We start from the raw sequence: 22,646 nt of genomic DNA on the forward strand, positions 1-22,646 counted from the left end.
AGGTATGGGCAAACTACGGCCCACGGGCCACATCCGGCCCACGGGACCGTTTAATCCGGCCCGCCAACCCTAAATAAATTGTATTAAACATTTTTTTTGGGTCATTTTGCCTGCAATGACTGTGTTTCCCCAGTAGATGGGGAACCACCGGCCTGCTCATTTACTACCGGAAGCCGTGTCAGAAAGTTCGGTGCACACTCACAAGTGCGTGTACGTACTCAGTAGTACGGAAATGGAGCACTCGCGCTCTATTTGTATCAGTGCCGAATTTAGAGCGTGGGCTGTGACGACAGCATTCTTGTAATTTGCGCGCCGAGCTTTCGGATACAGTTTTACGCTAAAGCCACACACAAACCTTCCCCTGGAATCCTTCCATTAAAATGAGTCGCCCAAGGAAAAGCAAGGTGGACACTGAGTGCCGAGTGTTTAAAAAGAGTGGCCAATTTGGCTCGATGTACGCGACGTGACGTTCAGCCACATGAACATCAACATCAACCCGTCACAGATCTAGGTAAACGGACCAACACCTCGGATCTCTCCTAAGAATTGCCACAACAAATTTTACTCCAGACTATGACACACTAGCAAAAAAAGGGAGACCAACAACACTGTTCCCACTGAAAATGAAGGGGAGGCTTTCAAGTTTGTTGTAAAAAAATGCATTTTGAATATGATCTGTACAAATAGCAGGGATTGAAACTAGAGACCATTCTCATTTTCAAACAATGCAGGATGCTCAAGGACATTGATGTACCACCTGTTCGTGACTAATCTTAACCTGTAAAGTTCTTAAGGCTTACTTTAAGGAAGTGTTTCCCGTTTCCTCACCTCTGTTACCAGGTGTTTGTGAGTTAAAACTCTGCTCTGATTTTCAGATACCCCTCACCGTGTTGCCGTTTTGATTACTTTATTTGGATGAATGCTTTCACCGATTCTTTAAGATGATATATTTGGTCAGAATGTTTGCCGTTTGATGTGATCTCATAAGATAAACATACATCTTTCATTAATCTGACCTGCAGGCACTGAAGTGATGGAGACTGTTATTCATAAGAACAGTGTCGTATTTTATGAGAATCACTGATAGCAGTTTTTTAGGGATTTTTTTGTTGTTGTTTTTTTAAATGCTGTTAATAAATGCATTTGTTTTCAAAAAACTTTTTTTGAATATCCATGCTTTACTACCAACTAAAGGCCCAAACCTTTTATGCAATGACCTTTACAGGTCGTTTATATTACTTCACACAAACACTACATCCATCTGCTCCTGGTTCGGCCCCCCGGTCAAAATTTAGAACCCAATTCGGCCCGCAAGTCAAAAGGTTTGCCCACCCCTGAGTTAGACCATGTAGAAAAAGTTTTCCTTTTATTTTATATTCCAAATTTGAGCATTTTATAGTATGTTAGAGAGACACCATTTACAAAGCATATATTAAAAAGGACAAGGTTATATTATTGTTTCAACTTCATTTCCATTTGCAAACAGTATGGGGCTTTCAGATGTCTAACCTATAAATGTCTGTGTTCATTCTTTCAGAATATGTATTGGAAAGAGCACGCCTTAATAAAATCAGATCTGATTCAAAGCCCAGAGGTCTTGTTTGCAACATCACTACTTTACATGCCTCAACGGACAGAGCCACTTGTGCATTTAAATACCTAGCTTGAAACTGCGATGTCAAGACATAAGTACACGTATTTTCTGCTCATGTCACTCACCACAGTAGTAAAGTGAGTTATTGTCCTACATTGTTTTTGTTTATTCCACCATTTGTGTGTGCGTGTGTGTGTGTGTGTGTGGGGGGGTGTGGGTGTGCGTGTTTGTCGATCCGACTTGCTAAACATGTATGACAGGGGTTAGCAACATAAAATGTTGAAATAGCCATATTGAAAAATCAAACAAACAAACAAACAAACAAACAAACAAACAAACAAACAAACAAACAAACAAACAAACAAAAACTAAGGAAACAAATCTGTCTGGAGCTGCAAAAAAAATGCCATATACAAGTGTCTGTATAAGCTATATTTAGGGTGACCGTACATACTTTTTTTTCTTAGACATGTCCTACTTTTGATACCTAAAAAAACATCCGGGGGTATTTCAAAATTGTCCGGGATTTTGTTGGACGACCTCAAGCATAATACATGTACAGCACATTGTCAATAGAATTGCCACTCCGTTCCATTTCACTCAATTCCAGGTTTTTTTGTATCGTTTGCAAATAAGTCACGCCCTTCTCCTCAAATCTAGTCACTTTGCTACGAAGTAGTGTGAGCTGGCCAGTCTACACCGAGTGTTTAGAAACAATGCCGAAACGAAAATGCACATTCACGGAGGAGTTGAATAAAAAAATTCCCGTTTTTTCACCAGGGTTGAGATCCTTATGAAGCAGAGTGCTTGTCATGAAAGGCAGGCACTTACGTGTCTGTGGCAAATAAAGGTGCCAACGCACCCCCGCAAGAGGAGGACTGAAGAGGAGCCCTTTTTTTCTTCAAATGCTTCACCGATGGCCGTATTTCTTTTGTCTTTTTTTACTTAGTGTATAAAACTCAAGAGTCAGAGTACAAATGTTTTTGTTAGTGTAAATAAGTTCTTGTTATTGTATACTATATATGTTGTTTTGTGTTATTCGGGCCAATAAGTGGAATTGCTATACAGACACCATGTGCCATAAAATATGACACAAATGACACCAAAAAAAATACCCAAATAAAATGACCCTCCCCCTTCAAAAAAATAACACACTATAGCTATATTAGCACTCTATCAAGATGATTAAATAGACATCAGTTACTGTTGCATTGAGATAAGACTGCAGGTCAACAGGGTAGGATGCACATGGACCACTGGGATTGAAAATCTTAATTTCAGGTTTTTTTTTTTTTTTTTATTGAATGGATGAAATTCAGAAAATTCAGTGACATCCAAGTTTTTTGTTATCCTCTAGGCCAGGCATGTCCAAAGTCCGGCCCGCAGGCCAAATCCGGCCCCCGGTCAGCTTCCGTCTTATAATGTATTATTTATGCCCCGCCTGCACCGTCAAACTGAATAAACAAATCATGAAACTTGAAACTGGAATTCCTCCTATTACCAAAAGGTGGCAGCACCACCCCTCTCCGCTCATTTCTGCCATGGCGACTGCAAAGAAAACGAGGAACATTGACATTGACGGTTGCAAGGAGTATAATATTAGCCGTCACTTTGCTACGAAGCATGCTAACTACGCTAGGAGTCAACACATCAACGAGCGGCTACAGTGGAGAGCTAATTTGAAGACTCAGCAAAACTTTTTTCACCAACAAACTGCGGATCAAAAGTCAAGTACAGGGGCAAGTTTATGATCTATTTTTGACTAATCTTAACTTTTAAAGTTTTTAAGGCCGACTTTATGGAAGTGTTTCCCGTTTCCTCACCTCTGTCACCAGGTGTTTGCGAGTTAAAACTCTGCTCCAATTTTAAGTAAATCTGTCACCGTGTTGCCTTTTTGATTTCTTTATTAGTAATTTTAATATGAATACTTTATTTAGATGTATTCTTTCACTGATTCATCAAGATGATGTATTTGGTCAGAATGTTTGCCGATGTGATTTAGCATCATTCGATAAACATCTTTCATAAGTCTGACCTGCAGGCGCTGAAGTGATGGAAACGGTTATTCATAATAACAGTGTCTTATTTAATGAGAATCACTGATATTAGTTTTTCGGTGAAATATTTTTTTAATGCTGTTAATAAATGCATTTGTTTCCAAAAAGTGTTTTTTGAATATCCATGCTTTACTTCCCTACTAAAGGCCAAAACCATTTATGCAATGACCTTTACATGTTGTTTATATTACTTCACACAAACACTACATCCATCTGCTCCTGGTTCGGCCCCCTGGTCAAAATTTAAAGCCAATTCGGCCCGGAAGTCAAAAGGTTTGCCCACCTCTGCTCTAGACCCGGCAGACATTTTTTTGGCCCTCGGGTCACTAAAAGACTAGCGTTTTGCGAGCGGAGGTTACGAGACGGAACGTAAGAAACAACTAGGTCGACGAGATATGAAGGCGCCAAGCCATGCGATGATTTATAGGTTAATAGAAGAACCTTGAAGTCACATCATAAATGGACCAGGAGTGAATGTAAGTTGGCTAAAATTGGGGTAATGTGATCAAATTTTCTTGTCCGCTAGAGCAGCCTTGCAGCAGCATTTTGCAACTTTAGACTCTTGATACTGGACTTAGGAAGACCAGACAGTAATGCGTTACAGTAGTCCAGGCGCGACGTAATAAACGCACGTATAATAGTTTATGCAACCGGTCGAGAGGATCGGACGAATCTTAGCAATAATAGCAAACCAGCTCAGTGGCCTAGTGGTAGAGTGTCTGCCCTGAGACTGGAAGGTTGTGGGTTCAAACCCCGGCCGGGCCATACCAAAAACTATAAAAATGGGACCCATTGCCTCCCTGCTTGGCACTCAGCATTAAGGGTTGGAATTGGGGGGTTAGATCACCAAATGATTCCCGGGCGCGGCACCGCTGCTGCTCACTGCTCCCTCCGGCGATGGGTTAAATGCAGAGACAAATTTCACCACACCCAGATGTGTGTGTGTGACAATCATTGGGTCTTTACCTTTTTTTTTTTTTTTCCTATTACGAAGGTGAAAAAACACAATTCTAGTTATGTTCTTAATGTGCTTTTGAAAGGAGAGTGTTTGGTCAAATATTACCCCGAGATTAGTTACAGTATCGCTCTGAGTGATAGTACAGTTATCCATAGTTATAGTGGTTTCCTTAAATAAGTGGTGATATCGAACTGGACCAATTATCAACATCTGGGTTAAGACGAAGGAAATTGAGAGACATCCATTGCTTGATCTCCGCAAGGCACGCCTCAAGATTACAACAGTCCCGCGGATCTGCCATCGATAACGGCATATAAAATTGAGTGTCATCCGCGTAACATTGAAAACTAATATTATATTTACGTATTATGTCCCCAAGCAGAATCCTAAAAATATTAAATAGAATTGGTTCGAGTACCAATCCCTGCAGGACACCACACGTAACATTATAGACCTCAGAGGTCACATTGCCATGGACCACTCGGTGTGTCCTGTCTGATAGATAGGAATAGAACCAGCCTAGTGCGGACCCTAAAATACCAACACAGCTTTTAAGGCGCTCTAATAAAATATCAAAGTCTACAGTGTCGAAGGCAGCACTAAGATCAAGTAATAACAATACCGATGAAGTGTTTGAATCCATAGCTACGAGGAGATCATTAGTCACTTTAGCAAGTGCTGTCTCGGTGGAATGATTAGCTCTAAAACCAGACTGAAAAGATTCATATCGATTATTGGCAACCATGTAATCAATAAGCTGCTGTGCTACTACTTTTTCAGGAAGTTTTGCTATGAATGGGAGATTTGAAACTGGTCTATAATTACTGGGACAGTCCGGGTTGAGATTTGGTCGCTTAAGAAGCGGTTTAATGATACCGGTTTTAAAGGCTGTTGGCACTATACCAGAGGAGGTGGACAATTAATTATGTTTAAGACTTTATTTGACTTGTGAGTGACTGTGTGGATGAGGTGCTTTTGCGAACTTCCCCCTTTCAAAATCAAAAACAATCTTAGCTATCCGTAACACTAAGTTAAAGCAATCATAAAGCCCAACTTCTTATTATCAAACGCCTTTAAATTGGTCACGAAAATTCAGCAAATCACTAGCATGTAATTATTTTATCGTCCATTTAAAATACAATTTACCGTATTTTCCGTACCATAAGGCGCACTTAAAAGCCTTTAATTTTCTCAAAAAAGGTGTGCCTTTTAATATTGTGTATGAATTTGTGGACCAAATTCCAAAATCTGTAAATTTGTTTTGTGTGGCTTCCGTAATTGTTCGAGTGGTGCTCACTCTAACTTATTTGCAAGAACCACACGGAAGACAGTATGCCCTTTTAGCACTTGCAAGTGGAGAAAACCTTCATCACTGTGCATACAGCGATGTTCGAACGAAGTCTGATTTAGGCCTCTTGCAAGAGCATACCATATTTTTTGGACTAAAAGTCGCTCCGAAGACCCGATGAACCAATCTGAGGACATTATGTTTAATGTACGTACATCTGGGCAAAAAAGAAAAAAAAAATCAGAGGACTATACATAACACATAGAGGAGTTCGAACATTCGCTGCCATTGGTAAATAAATACAGTCAAACCTCAGTTTTCGAACATCCCGGTTGTTAGAGTTGTGCTCACTAACTTATTTTGCAAGAACCACACGGAAGACAAGCAAGTCCTTTTAGACACCTGCAGGTGGAGAGTCCATTCGTTGCTGTGCATACAGCGATGATTGAATGAAGTCTGACTCTCCCTCCTGCAAGAGCATATTTATTAAGAAAAACAGAGTGGGGGTAAGAGTGGACTGGATAGAGAAAGCCCTTGTCCTCTAGTCAAAACATATCAGGGGGTGTTTTACGACGTTGTGTAGGATGGGACAAGCTAGGTTATTTATTACCGGTTACATTCCACTATAAGCATAAAACTAATCTAACCAGGTTATTTATTACAGGTTGCATTCCAACATAATCATACGATAAGGATAATCTGGAAAACCCTGACACCGGTTCTCAAACAAATCGGAATTCGAACGAAAAATTAGAGAATTTTTTTGCTTGGGTTGCCGAACAAAAATTCAGAGGTCGAACCTCGCGAGATGAGCCGAGAGGACCCGAGAAAACCCGACCGTGCGACCCGGATGCTGACTGACTCCGTTCGTTGTTATTGTATTTTCGTTACTTTGAGGATTGTATTAACCCCTAATCATGCCTCCAAAGAAAGCAAGTGGGAGCAGTAAAGCCATCTTAAACACAAAGACGCTCTTAAAGCAATGCGACAGTGAGCGCCCGACGCGCTGCGATTGGACCAAATTAAGATCCCTGCGCAATGAGGTCCACTAAAATTTTGGAAAGTACATCAGAACTTTAAAAATATTTTCTAAATTTCAGCGACGGCTCTGTCACAATAATGCGACCAGCACGGTGCAGTTGCGCGGTCGGCGGCACGCTACGGTTGCGCGTTCGGCGGTGCGCTGAAGTTGCGCGATCGGACAAAAATGCACAAATGAAAAAATGATTAAAAAAGGCGTTGTTTTTTTTGTCTCGGAACGGATTAATTTTTTTCTATTATTTGTAATGGGAAAAATAGATTCGGAATTCGAACAATTCACTTCTCGAACCTCCTAGAACGGATTGTGGTCGAAAACCGAGGTTTGACTGTACTATCGTTTGTGCAAATCTGTAAAGTTGTTTTTTGTGTGGCTTCCGCCACAGAGACGTAATATACAGGCACCTGATGAACCAATCAAAGGATACTACGTTTTACGTAAATCGGGCGGTAAACCAATCAGAGGACTGGACGTAACACGTAGAGCCCGTACCTCCACTGCCATTGATGAATAAATACTATTGTTTGTGCAAAGCATGTACATCCGCCGCCATTGATAAATAAATACTACCGTTTGTGTTTATCTGTAAAGTCATTTTGTGTGGCTTCCGCCACACAGAGACGTAATAAACACGCGTAATATGTAGACCAAATGAACCAATCAGAGGACACGTAGATCGGGGCGGTAAACCAATCAGAGGACTTCAGGTAACACGTAGAGTACGTACGATGAGGACTTGGACGGACTTGCGTATGAATATTGATTATCAATAATGTGAATACAGGAGAGCACATGGTTAAACAGTAGAATAAAGTACAACTGAACTCATTGTCTTGCTCCCGTGATGTTTTTTGGCATGTGTGGATTCAATACAAAATAGACCTCGCAATTGAGTCTGCGCCTTTTAACCCGAAGCGCCTTAAGGTGTGGAAAATTCAGTACTCGAAAATATAATTATGAAAAAAATTGACCAAACCGCGATGGATAGAAAGTCGCAGGGAAGTGAGTAAAATCAATGTCGGTGTTTGTATATATGTTTCTGTATTTTATATATATATATATATATATATATATATATATATATATATATATACATATTAAATTATTGTGTGTTGTAGTAGGCCGTACAATAAGTGCAGGAAGGAGTAGAGTAATTAGCTGTTTTCTACCAGCCGCACTTATTGGACAGCTGAACTTTATTAACTTTACATGTCTGTTAGATGCCAGCCTAATTTTCTACCGAGAGAGATAACAGTGGTGATCATCACCGCTGTGCACATCCTGCCAGATGCTAACGCTAACGCTAGCACGGCGCTCTCTCTCCGGCTGAACACCATCAATGAACAGCAGCGGGTGGTGTTCACATAATAGCGGGAGACTTTAATAAGACCAATCTGAAGACTGTACTCCCACAGTATATATATAAACAGGACTGAGAAAATTTTAATATTGTGATAAAGTTCTTTATTTTATGTAATGCAATTAAAAAAACAAAAATGTCATACATTCTGGATTCATTACAAATCAACTGAAATATTGCAAGCCTTTTATTATTTTAATATTGCTGATTATGGCTTACAGCTTAAGAAAACTCAAAAATCATATTTCCTCAGACCAAGTAAAAAAAAAAGATTTATAACAGCAAAACAAAATCAAACATTTGAAAATGTCCATTAATGCACTCAGTACTTGGTTGGGAATCTTTTTGCACGGATTACTGCATCAATGCAGCGTGGCATGGAGGCAATCAGCCTGTGGCATTGCTGAGGTGTTATGGATGCCCAGGATGCTTCAATAGCGGACTTTAGCTCATTTGCATTGTTGGGTCTGGTGTCTTTCAGCTTCTTCTTCAAAATACCCCACAAATTCTCTATGGGGTTCAGGTCAGGGGAATTGGCAGGCCAATCGAAGACAGTAATGCCATGGTCAGTACACCGTTTAATGGTGGTTTTGGCACTGTGGGCAGGAGCCAGATCATGCTGGAAAATGAAATCATCATCTCCATAGAGCTTTTCAGCAGACGGAAGCATGTAGTGCTCTAAAATCTGCATTTATTCTGGACTTGATGAAACACAGTGGACCAACACCAGCAGCTGACATGGGTCCCCAAACCATCGCTGACTGTGGGAACTTCACACTGGATTTCAAAAAACTTGGATTTTGCTCCTCTCCAGCCTTTCTCCAGACTCTGGCGCCTTGACTTCCAAATGAAAAACAAAACGTGTTTTCGGGACCACTTTGCAACTGTCCAGTGCTTCTTTTCCATAGCCCAAGTCAGACGCTTCTTCCGTTGTCTTGAGTTCAGAAGTGGCTTGATCATGGGAAAACGGCTATTGTAGCCCATTTCCCGGACACGTCTGTGAACAGTAGCTCTTGATACCTGGACTCCAGCTTCAGTCCACTGTCTTTGAAGCTCCCCCAAATTCTGAAAGCGACTCTTCTTCACAATGCTGTAAAGGATGCGGTCATCTCTCTTGGTTGTGCAGCGTTTCCCGCCACATTTCCCCCTTCCAACAGACTTTTTGTGAATGTGCTTTGAAACTGCACTCTGTGAACAGCTTGTTCTTTGTGTCTTACCCTGATGGTCCTCTGGACAGCAGTCAGATCAGCAGTCTTCCCCATACTTGTGATTTAGTTTACTGAATCAAGCTGAGTATTTTTCAAGGCTCAGGAAACCCTTGCAGGTGTTGAGTTAATTAGACGATTCAAGTGATTAGTTGAATACCCTGCTAGTATACTTTTTCATGATATTCTAATATTTTGAGATAGGATATTTGAGTTTTCTTAAGCTGTATGCCATAATCAGCAATATTAAAATATTAAAAGGCTTGCAATATCTCAGTTGATTTGTAATGAATCCAGAATGTAAGACATTTTTGTTTTTTTAATTGCATTACAGAAAATAAAGAACTTTATCACAATATTCAAATTTTCTGAGACAGTTCTGTATATGGGGGAGAGAGAGAGAGAGAGAGAGAGAGAGAGAGAGAGAGAGAGAGAGAGAGAGAGAGAGAGCGTGAGAGAGAGAGAGAGAGAGAGATTGCTTATACTAAGATATTATGAATAAAGAGAGACAAGGACAGAAGGGTGGCCAGGTCGAGGATGAAAGACGGACGGACTGGCTAAATTTGATTAAGTGCCCATATCTATTTACAAGCATACTTACTGAAATGTGGAGCTGGTAAAATGCGAGCAGTTTTCACTGGGCCATGACGCACTGAGAATAGCTCCTGGGCGTCCCCTGCTGTCTGAAATAAAATATCAGTGTTAAAACCAAACACTATGCCTTCATATATCGCTATGCATACAATAACACATCAGGACAACATTTTATTTTCACCATAAGACCTATACTGCATTCATGTACAATAAACCTTACTTGTCCTGCCTTGCCTTGTCTTGTCTTGCCCTGCCTTGTGCCACAGCTCACAGCAAGAACCCTTTTTGTCGTTACTTTTTTCACAGTCGTTTATTTAAACTTGGTCAAGAACTCTCCCTTCTGGAACACTTTATATTGAACTGTTTGAAGCCCCTGTTTTTCCCCTTAGAACGAGCTGTTTTTATTTGTTCCTTTTGTTTGAATAAATTGCTGCCTTGAAGCTAACTCATCTATATCCCTTCACCTAGTGTCAATAAGGGCCTCTGGCTATCTTACGGCATGGCCTGGTGGACTCTGATCCTTCTAAGAATATGATTTATAATGTTACGGATTTGATCATCAATTGTAAAGTGCGGTAGAGAAAGCATATGATAATTTGAAGTCTGTTCAGTCAAAAATGAAAAGGCATTATGATCTTAAAGCTGAGCGTCGTGAGTTTAGTTCAGGTGATTTGGACCTGGCATTGACTTATATTTTCCTTTTTTTTTTTTTTTAATCTTTGATGTTCCTATGCTAATAATAACTACCATAAAACTGCATATTCTTAGTTGAGCTATTTAATGGATGCCAGTAAGATTGAGACACGCCCATCGAGATTGCAGAAAAAGGTCTAACTATCACCTCCAGGATTCCTACTCTTTTACTCTTGGCCACCTACCTACAAGAAGGCGACTCTGCAGTGTTGGGCAATATCACTTAGTGGAGTAATAAGTTACTTATTACATATTACTCAGTAGAAAAGTTATGCAGTTATATATTATTCTACCAGTCTGTGGTTGCCAGTGTCCTGTTTTACACCGTGGTGTGCTGGGGCAGCAGCACATCCAAGAAGGACACCTCCAGACTGGACAAACTGGTCAGGCGAGCCGGCTCTCTGATCGGCAAGAAGCTGGACTCACTGGAGACAGTGGCAGAGGCAAGGACACTGAAAAAACTGTTGGACATTATAGACAATGTCAGTCACCCTCTGCACACTGTCATCACTAATCAGAGGAGCCGGATCAGTGGGAGACTGCTCCTCCCCAATTGTAGGACAAGCAGAATGAAGAACTCCTTTGTCCCCCAAGCCATCAAGCTATTCAACTCCTCACTGGGGGGGAGGAGGTGACATGGACATGAACAGGGACATGGAGATGCTTGTAATAACTGTACACATTCACACGTCAATATACAATGTGCAATATTATGGCAACTACTGTGTAGTGTTTTTACCTCCCTCAATTTTCTTGCCTAGTTTATCTTTTTGCCTTTTACATTTCATTGCTAACTCTTGCACTGTGTGTATTTCTGCATCTTCTGTATATCTTTATCTCTTGTGTTTTTTCTTGTGTATTTTGTATTTTACTGCTACTGAACACAGAATTTCCCTGAAGGAGTAATCCCAAGGGATTAATAAAGTTGAGTCTAAGTCTAAGTCTACTTAATACTCAAGAATAATATTGTAATGTGCCTGCGTCACCTGCCACCCAGCTGCTCACTTCCATTGATACCAGTCGTTCACATCCACACCCCCGCAATCAAAGAATCACCCGCACCTGTCCTGGCTTGTTAAGGGGACGCGACTTAAAACCGGCATTCCCAGCTGTTGGTTGTCAGTCTGTCCGTGATGCCTGTTGTGAGCTCATTACACCTTTTCTGTCTGACTCCCGTTGCAGACTCTGTCCGTCTTGCCCTGCTCGCCACCTGCCCTGACATCCGCCTGTTTGTGACTACGCTCTGCTTGCCACCTGCCCTGACAATTTGTCCGTTTGTGACCATGCACTGACCATCTGCCTGCACTAGACCATGATTATGCACCGCTTCCTGCTGTGCTGCGCGCGCACTCTGTCGCTTGCTTCACCCGGTCAGTTCCTGCCATCCGCCCGTCGTGGCTGTTGACCCATCGTGGCGCTGACCCTTCCGCCCGTTGGTCACAAGCCTGCCATTTCAGCACTCCAGTCCAGCCAGCAGTCCAGCGCTCCACTTCCCCTTTCCCTCAAATCAATCAAAAGTATTCCCCGTGCCACATTTGGCTGTCCCGTCTTGTCCATCACAAATATTACTTTACTTTCATATTACACATTACTCCCCCACCCCCCGCACAAGCAAAAAAAATTATAAACATCACGACTGATTTTCCCAGCTCCTTTAAGAACTGAGTACAATTTAAAAAAGTTAAAGTCCCAATGATCGTCACACACACATCTGGGTGTGCCTGAAATTTGTCCTCTGCATTTAACCCATCCCCGTGTGATTTTGATCCATCCCCTAGGGGAGAGGGGAGCAGTGAGCAGCAGCGGTGCCGCGCTCGGGAATCATTTGGTGATCTAACCCCCTAATTCCAACCCTTAATGCTGAGTGCCAAGCAGGGAGGCAATGGGTCCCATTTTTATAGTCTTTGGTATGACCCGGCCGGGGTTTGAACCCACAACCTTCCAGTCTCAGGGAGGACACTCTACCACTAGGTCACTGAGCTGGTATAATTTCATTGAATAATGACAAATGGCACAATGACAGTGAACAAGTACAAAAAACAATTGCAAAAAACAAAATAGTAAATAAAGTAAATATATAAATAAATAAAGCAAGAGCCTCTCTGACTGTGATGTTCATAATGCAATCTAATGCATTAACAATGCAATCAACAAAACCTGACAGTCTGGAGAGGTCAGACAATAGCCTATAGCCTATCCATCCATCAATTTTCTATACCGCTTTTCCCCACGGGGGTCGCAGGTGTGCTGGAGCCGATCCCAGTGGTCATCGGGCAGTAGGCAGGGGACACTCTGAACCGGTTGCCAGCCAATCACACGGCACACAGAGACGAACAACCATCCGCACTCGCACTCACACCTAGGGGCAATTTGTAGTGCTCAATCCGCCTATGAAGCATGTTTTTGGGATGCAGGAGGAAACCGGAGTGCCCGGAGAAAACCCATGTGGGCACGGGAGAACATGCAAACTCCACACAGGGAAGGCCAGAGGTGGAATCAAACCCGCACCCTTCAAACTGTGAGGCGGGCGTGCTAACCAGTGTGCCACTGAGCCACCCACCTATAGCCTATATAAAATAAAAAAATATATAGAGCAGCAGTCTCTATGACTTTGTAAACTTTGATTCTCAGTGTGTAACCAACAAAACCTGACATATACCGGAGGTTTTTTTATACAGTTTTTTTTTTTTTTTATTACACTGTAGTCTTGTAGTCTATAAAACAAAATAAAGTGGCAGTCTCTGACTTTTCAAACATTCAAAATGCAACTGACTGCGCTCACAATTTAACAAACCCAATGCAATATCAGTCTTACTGTATATAGCTAGTATAAAAATAACAAAGCAACAGTCACTGACTTTTTGTCACACTCCTGCGCTTTGGCCACGCTCACCTATCAAGCTAATCACCCACACTCTGTTTGACAGCTCTTACTTAAACCCTGTGATCCCTGCTTTTCCTTGTCAGTCTGTCTCGTGATGCTACTCAGTTGCTCACTGCGCGCTCTCTGCTTGACTACCGTTGCCGACCTTGCTTGTACACTGAATCCGTCTTGTCCTGTCTGCCGCCTGCCCTGACCACTCGCTTGTTTCTGACCACATCCTGCTCGCCGCCAATCACTTGCTTGTCCCCAACCACGACCTGCCCTTACACTCTGCCGCCCTGCGCACTTGCTCTGCTATCCTTTTCCCCTGGTGGGTGCCAGCCATCCGCCACCCAATCACCGCGAGGAAAACAAACAGGAGCGACGCTGTCATCTTCATTCGCCGATCCCGCCCTGGCAGCGCTGCCACTCCAGTCAAGCCACTGCTCCAGCACTCCTTCTTCCCCCCCATCCCTAACGAAAACCCACACGGGCCCGGGGAGAACATGCAAACTCCACACAGGAAGGACCGGAGGTGGAATTGAACCCACACCCTCCTAACTGTGAGGCGGTCGTGCTATCAAGTGCCCTTTTTTTTTTTTTTTTTTTACATTTGACGAAAAAATATTTTTTCAAATAAGACAAAATAGATGTTTAAATTAAAAGTGCTTCAAAAACATTTCACAGTATCAACCATTTACCCAGGGTTTTATCACCATAACTTTGTCATCTTGTTCTAAAGCACCATTTTATTCAAAACAACAGCCCCCACACACATCGAATCACCCATAATCAGCACCCACCGCCACGGAACTAGCTCTCACCGAACTAGCACCCACTCCCATGGAATCAAACTCTCCTGCGAACTTGCCACCCTCCCTGACTCATCACGCATCAAACTCGGCCCACACTGGCATGTGCAACTGAATATAAACTGACCAAAGAACCTTGAACGTTGCCTTTTCTGAATGGAGACTTTCTGCTCTTGAGCATGGTCACACGAAAGGCCCAGCGCTGTATTGTACTTTCCTGAAAACAGAGCTTTCTTAACAAAAATTGATTGAACTCAACCAACCTGTGTAAGTCTAAATTTTGTTTCGATGTCTTAGCCTTTTCCTAAAACTGAAGAAATAAACGAGCACGCAGTGAGTAAATTGGATAACAGGTGATTGGCTATGGCTTTTGCCGTGAGGCGCGGATAGCGCGCTTCCCAAATCCAACAATATATACACACACAGTGGAGCCTCGGTTTTCGAACGTCCTGGTTCTCGAACAAATTGGTATTCAAACAAAAATTTCGAGATTTTTTTGCTTCGCATGTCGTACGAAATTCGGTTGTCGAACCTTGCGAGATGAGCCAAGAGGACCCGCATGCCAACTGACTCCGTTCGTTATTATGTTCTTGTTACTCTGAGGATTGTATCAACTCTAATCATGCCTCCAAAGGAAGCAAGTAGGAGCAGTAAAACGATCCTAAAACACAAAGACACTCCTAAAGCAATGCGACAGTGAGCGCCCAGCGCGCTGCGGTTGTGCGATCGGACCAAATTAGGCTCTCTACTGCTCGATTTTTTATTTATTTTTTTAATTCAATGTGTTACCAGGTAAACCAATTCAGAACACTTTCTCATTTACAATGGCGACCTGGAGGCAAGGTGTGTGAAGTTTCTTGCCCAAGGACACAACATCATGTGACTGTGACGGAGCTGGGATCGAATTGCCAACCCTCCGGTTACTAAATGACCTACTCGACTGCCTGAGCCACAGCCGCCACATGACGATGACTGCTGGGATAGGCTCCAGCACGCCCATGACCCCCGTTGGCACAAGCGGTGTAGAAAATGGATGGATATCATTGTAAATTGCTATTGCTGTATTCAAATCATTCCTAGATCCAGATAATTTTTCCAACACCAGATTATTTATTATTATTAATTTGCATATTTTGCTATGTTGTTTTTACTTGAAATAAAATTGTCAGAACATTCTGCTTGTTTCAAGATACATACTTATTTCTTGATTATCTTATTTGATCTCATAGGCTTGTCAATGATTATTAAAAGCTAGTTTCAAAGTCAAAGTCAGCTTTATTGTCAATTTCTCCACATGCCAAAGACACACAAAGAAACCGAAATTGCGTTCCCCCTATCCCATGGTGACAAGACATGGCCCACAACAGACAAACAAGTAATCAAGTATAACAACAGCGTGCTGAATAAATAATGAATAAATACACAATAAATAAATAAATACATAAATAAGAGGAGCAAAAAAGAAGCAAGTGCACGTACAGCAGACATTCCAGAAAATAGCGCAACAGTGCCGCACGCTACGCAGAAGGGGGTAGCGAGTTCAGGGTCCTAACAGCCTGGTGCGGGAGCGCAGGCTCCTGTACCTCTTCCCAGAGGGCAGAAGGTCAAACAAAGAGTGAGCCGGGTGACTCACATCTCTCGCAATCGAGGTTGCCCTGCGGGCAAGATGGGAAGTGTAAATGTCCTTCAGGGAGGGGAGCGAAGCACCAATAATCTTACCAGCCGTATTCACTATGCGCTGCAGGGCCTTCAAGTTCTGTTCAGTGCAGTTACCACCCCAGACAGCGATGCAACTGGTGAGGACGCTCTCAACGGTGCCACGGTAGAATGTAGTCAGGACTGCATGAGGAGCACATGCACGCCTGAGCTTCCGCACGAAGTACAGGCGGCGCTGAGCTTTCTTTGCCAGTGACGAGGTGTTTGCGGACCAGGAGAGGTCCTCACTGATGTGCACCCCCAGGAACTTGGTGCAGCTCACCCTCTCCACCACAGCACCATCGATGATCAGCGGCAGGTGTTTTGTGTGACCCTTCCGGAAGTCAACAACGATTTCCTTGGTCTTGTTGACGTTCAGCAGGAGGTTGTTGTCCCTGCACCACGTGGTCAGAAGGTCAACTTCCGACCTGTACCGAGTCTCGTCGCCCTTCGTGATGAGACCCACCAGAGTCGTGTCGTCAGCAAACGTCACTATGCGGTTGTTGCTGTAGGTCGCAGTGCAATCATGCGTCAGCAGGGTGAAGAGCAATGGACTGAGCACGCAGCCCTGGGGGGCCCCCGTGCTCAGCGTGATGCTGGCGGAGATTTTGTCGCCAACACGCACCACCTGAGGCCTCTGACAGAGGAAGTCCAGTAGCCAGTTGCAGAGGGAGGTACTGAGGCCCAACTCGTCGAGTTTGCAGATGAGTCGCTGCGGCACAATGGTGTTGAAGGCAGAGCTGAAGTCCACAAACAGCAACCTCACATAAGAGTCCTTTCTCTCCAGGTGGGTGAGGGCCGAGTGGAGGGCAGAGCAGATGGCATCCTCAGAGGACCGTTTGGCACGGTACGCGAACTGGAAAGGGTCAATGGTGGGGGGGGAGAACGGATTTAATGTGCTCCATGACAAGCCGCTCAAAGCACTTCAGGATGATGGGCATCAGTGCCACGGGGCGGTAGTCATTGAAGCAGGACGGTGCAGGTTTCTTCGGCACAGGAACGATGGTGGCAGCCTTGAAACACGAGGGGACGATGGCCTGCTGCAGGGAAAGGTTAAAAATGTCCGTGAAGACACCCGACAGCTCCCCAGTGCAGTCCTTCAGCGCTCGACCCGGGATGTTGTCAAGGCCCGCCGCCTTACGGGTGTCAATAGCGGCAAGCGCCCTCCTCACACCGTCGGCAGAGAGGCGCAGGGGCTGCTCGTGTGGGGGGGGAGTGTTCTTCAGCGGGCAAGTGCTGTTCTGGGCAAGTATTACGATGCTTAAAACAAACACATTTTAAGATGACTGTCCAACAACAAAAGAACCTGAAGTGTGGTTTCATGTCGGATTTGTTTATATTAAGATTTTAATTATATTACATTACTTGTTTTAAGTTTAAAAATAGTCATTACAAAACTGCTGTAGATATAGGCCTAGTATTACCGTATTGGCCCGGATATAAGACAACCCTGATTATAAGTCTTTTGCTTGAAAAAAAACTGTTTGAACACCAAATTTAATTTTTACACAGAAAATAATTACAGTACATCTGAAACAAATGATTATAACAATATATTCGAGAGAAAAAGAATGTTATTTTGCCTCATTCAAATCATGCAAAAACTGTCTATCACATCTTAATATCTGAACATTTAAGTATGTAAACAAAAGTGCAATCAAATTTGTAAATGAATGGCTTCTGTTTTTTTAAATGTAAATAAACCTAATGTTTCTGTTGGGGAGCCTGAGGACTGTATAGCGGGTTGGCTTGGATGGTTATGCTCTTTTCGCCCCCGGGTGTCGGTCAGAACACAGGAGGGAAACCGTGGTTCAGTTTTGATTGCTTTACTGAATTATTGGCAAAAAAGTGACAGGCACTGTGGCTCATAGGGGCATACAGGCAAAATGGCAAAAGGGTATAGGCACACGTTTGGTCATAAGGATGTGAGAGCAGGTGTGTGTAGTGCAGGGATGTGCGGTCACAGGAGGCTACGCCTCCCTTGCCATCATGAAAAGGGGAAAAACAAATTCAATTGTTTTCATTATAAAGTAATTTTCCTTTTAATTTCAATAATTTTGTATCATTTTGAACCAAAATCGCTGAATGTTTATAGTTATTTTAAAACCGAAGATTATTCGCTCGGAGGAGCCAACGTCCTGTCGAGCCTCCTCTGAGGATCGCGTAATCACACGGCTGCCTATGCAGTTAGACTGAACTGCTCTCTGTCTTTATGACGCTGTTTTAAGTGTTCAAACAATGTGGCTATATTAATTAATTTCCGTAGTTAAGCTGGTGTATATAATATCTTGTTTTTTGTCATCTGTCTGTAACGTCGTGTTTCTTTAGATGAACAAAACGGCTTTGAAAAAACATCTTACGGAGGCTACGCAAAAAGGTTCTCCAGCCTTATGGCAGGGGGTGCCGGTGATCCCGGGATGCTTCATGCGCCTACCTGTAGAATAAGAGATCTCCAGTTCGAATTTACAGTGAACAACTGAGGAGCAGTTATCCATTTGTTTCGTTTTACATTCGTTTTTTTGTTTTTTTTGTTGTTTTCACATTTTGTTTTACAATGGAGGATTACATATCCAAACGATTTTCAACTATGGATTTTCGGTCGAAGAAGGAGTTCATCAGTAAAGGAAGACCAACTCCGGAGTTAAAAGGTTTGATACGGACAATGGAACGGGAGTGGTACGCACGATCGAAAACAAGTTTTTGATTTCATCTGCTTTATTGAGTGTTTTTATGTCTGAAGACTGCTGATATGGGATTTTAATTAAAATAGTTAAAATTAAATAATGAATAAACCACACTAGAGCAGCCTTCCTCAACCTTTTTTGTGACATGGTTAGGTGCCGGACAAATTTTACCGGGGGGGAGGGTGACGTCAGTGCCTCCCCAGTCATGAAACTCACCGCACGTCACTGGTGTAGTGTATGAACATGGGTGAGTGTTTGGGTGTGTGAATGTGATTCTTGTGTGTGTGATTCTTGTGTGAGGCGTGTGAAGGGTGTGTGTGGTTTGTGGGGTGTGTGGTGTGTGGTGTGTGGTTCTACAACAGTCAGAAATACAGCACGTAAGTCAATGCTCAAATTCTGACGTCACACAACACTAATAGACGAACCTTGCGGTTCCGCTATACTGAATAACCATAAATGAAATACTCTCGGCAACACAACAAACATAAGTCATTGAGACAACAAAATACATTTGCTGGCGACCGTTAGTTGCCGTGGCGCTGCGTAACGGCTACTCGTATAATGCGAGGAAAACTTAAAGGAGCGCGCCGAAGCTATCAATCAAACGGCGCACACACGAAACAAACCGCGTTCAGACAAACGGCACAACAGTAGACAGTAGTGACAATGAAATGTATATACCGTAATTTTCGGACTATAAACCGCACCGGACTATAAGCCGCACCAACTAAAATTCAGGGATATTTTTTGTTTTTTTCCTATATAAGCCGCACCAGACAATGAGCCACACATGCGCATGAGTTATTTGCAAAGAAAGACAGTACACGGAAAGCTTTTTTAAAGTTTTAATAACATACTTTAACATGTCTTTCTAAACGCTGCCTGTGACGCAGCAGTAGTACCGCAGCAACACGGAAGTGTGCACACGAGTTATTTACAAAGGAAGACGGTACACAGAAAGCCTTTTTAAAGTTTTAATAACATACCTTAACATTTCATTCCAAACATTGCCTGTGACGCGGCAGTAATACCGCAGCAACACGGAAGTAACACAGCACTAATAGGGCTGGATTTAAAAAAACACACTGGTAAAAGTCACTGAGACACGGCCGTAACACAGCAGCAACACGGTAGCACAGCACTAACAGGGCTGGTTAAAAAAAAACATACCAGTAAAAGTAAAAAAAAGAGCTGTCTTCATCTTCCTCCTGTGCACTGAAACCATCTAAGTCTTCCTCCTCAGTGTCCGATTGGAATAGCATTAGATATCCTGCGCCATACACTTTCTCAGTCTCTCTTTCATCGTCGCTTTTATGCATTTCTTCTAGCATTTTCCATGATGAGGGTCTGTTCATGCTAATTTTATTTATGCACGAAGCGCTAAGTTACAGTAAACTAGCGAGCTACACGTATAGCTCCAGAGTAGACGTGACTTGGAAATAAAGAAAGAAAAGGGTGACGCAACACGATGTCATCAACAATGGGCCAAATCGACTGCCTTTAACTTAAAAGCGGTATAATATGCATTTATTGTGTCCCCCATAATGATGGTTTGTGTATAAAAGCTTCCTTTCAGTCATGTCTGTCTTGATCTCGTCTTGGCTCGTCTTTGTGTGAATTATACACCACTATTTGCCTGGCGGATGGACACGCGATCAACACACCACTTTTCTCCCCAGTGACCGTGTCACATATCCCTCCGCCCAGCAAAGCGGTGCCGCGCAACAGCGGTCCTCAGCCTTTTTTACGAGTGTATACAAGTGATCAAGTCATCACAAAAATCACGGAAAAAATCCTATATAAGCCGCACCGGACTATAAGCCGCAGGGTTCAAAATTTGAGAAAAAAGTCTCGGCTTATAGTCCGAAATTTACGGTACTCCCTTTGTGTCAAAGATGCACACGATCACAGCAACACACTCAGTCGATACCAGCAATTTTTAACTTACCGCTGAAGCTCCAGCAATCGCGATAAGCTGATGTAACTCAGGCGAGACTTAAGGCACGGTGACGTAACTGTCCAACATTTTAACATCAACAGCAACCTTTCTAACAGTTTCTCCATTTTCTGTTGTCTCTTCTATTTTCTTCTCTTTTCTTTCTTACCGCTATTATTTATTTTTCTTCTTTGTGCTACCACTATTTTTATTTTTCGTGACGGGTTCACTTTGGCCTGAGGAGTTAAGTTCAGCATTCACTTTAAAGATATCTGGCGCCATCTAGCGTTGTGAATGGGTATAATGTCTAGACCCCGAATGTAAGACGACCGCCACTTTTTCAATGCAAAAAACATCGTCTTATATTCGGGCCAATACTGTATTTTATTATTTTTCAAAATATTTTCAAGTAAAACATTCTTGTTCCGTTGGCAGATAATTTCACTTTAGTATTATTTTTGTCAGTTTCACAATTTTTTATTTAAATTTCTAATGGAATTTTTGCAGTGAGCGTGAAATCCTGCGAGCATGCACGTTTACTTTGACAATCAAAGTCTGGAAACTCAGAGAGTTGCTTACATTTGCTTTACGATGTGACAGTACTGGCCGGGTTCAGAAATGAAATGGAGCAGATTGCGCTCTCAGAACTCAAGTTGTATTGCACTGGTTAGCACGTCGCCTGACAGTTCAGAGGTGCAAGGTTCGATTCCGGCTCTGGACTTCCTGTGTAGAGTTTTCTTGTTCTTTCTGTGCTTGTGGAGTTTCCTCTGGGTAAACTGGTTTCCTCCCACATTCCAAAGACATGAGTGCAAATTGCTGTCAATGTGTGCCCTGCGATTGGCTGGATATCTGTTCAGGGTGTTCCCGGCGTCAGCTGGGTTAGGCTCCAGCACACCTTATGAGGATAAGGCTGGAAAGACGGACGCACGCATCTTCTATCTCTGGTGTTAGCGAAGGTAATTAAAAGTGAGATTTCATTGGATTTAGTGATTTGGAGTGACACGGATGGTTTGGTAAACTTGTTAGCATGTCTTTTATGCTATAGTTTATCTGAATAACTCTTTATATGTTATGTTAACATACCAGGCACGTTCTCAGTTCATTGTTTAGGTCATGTAACATTAGCATATCGTACAATTATTTAGCCTTTTGTTGTCTCTATTCTATTTTTATTTTAAATTGCCTTTCAAGATGACATGTCTGTTCTTGGTGTTGGGTTTTATCAAATAAATTTCCCTCAAAAATGTAACTTATACTCCAGTGTGACTAATATAATGACTTGTCCTTCTTTATTATGCATTTTATAGCTGGTGCAACTTGTACTCTGGACCAATTCATAGTCCGGAAAATACGGTAATAATATCACAAAAATAAAATAAGTAATGCGCTGGACACAGTACAATATACTACTGAAATGTTACTTTTGTAACATGTTACTTTTATAATATGTAACAAATGCTGTCCCTTTGAGATTCGTTGAGAAGCTCATTCCTCTGGGAGGCACTACTATTCTTCTCTACGCATCTTGAGGAGCCTGATGAGATTGCTCAGACACCTGGACACCTTCTTAGTGGTTCTTGTGTACTCTAACACGGTTTGCTTGTTACATTGCATTTAAAAAATATAAAAAGCAATACAACTCTTATTGTTTTTGCCACATGCAGTTGAACCTCTTTCTACAATTAATAATTATTTTAAATTTTATTTGACAATAGCTGAGTGAAGCACTCATAGTACTCCAAATAATGTTATTTCATGTTAGGATTTAGGATAAAACTCTCAGACACAATATAAAACGTAATTTGAGGAATGCAAATGTAAGTCTGAAATGATAACACTTTTGGAAAAAGTGGGGTTTGTGTAACTCT

General features: G+C 42.4%; 1 protein-coding gene across 36 annotated transcripts in view; it reads right to left on the bottom strand.

Annotated features, from left to right (window-relative positions):
• The window catches only part of bcas3 (BCAS3 microtubule associated cell migration factor), a 287,913-nt gene that overhangs the window by 192,712 nt on the left and 72,555 nt on the right, over positions 1-22,646 (bottom strand). For 35 of the 36 annotated variants that reach the window (XR_007482725.2, XR_011087061.1, XM_049725724.2 and 32 more), the window contains one exon: positions 10,103-10,184. Coding sequence is in view for 34 of the 36 variants with exons in the window: in XM_049725724.2 (XP_049581681.1) it covers positions 10,103-10,184 (82 nt within the window). In the remaining 2 variants the exon portion in view is untranslated. Of the gene's footprint in view, positions 1-10,102; positions 10,185-11,081; positions 11,214-22,646 lie in introns of all 36 variants that reach the window. The other variant, XM_049725750.2, reaches the window with a different exon arrangement.

The sequence above is a fragment of the Syngnathus scovelli genome, chromosome 7 (assembly GCF_024217435.2).
Source record: "Syngnathus scovelli strain Florida chromosome 7, RoL_Ssco_1.2, whole genome shotgun sequence".
Classification (NCBI taxonomy): Eukaryota; Metazoa; Chordata; class Actinopteri; order Syngnathiformes; family Syngnathidae; genus Syngnathus; species Syngnathus scovelli.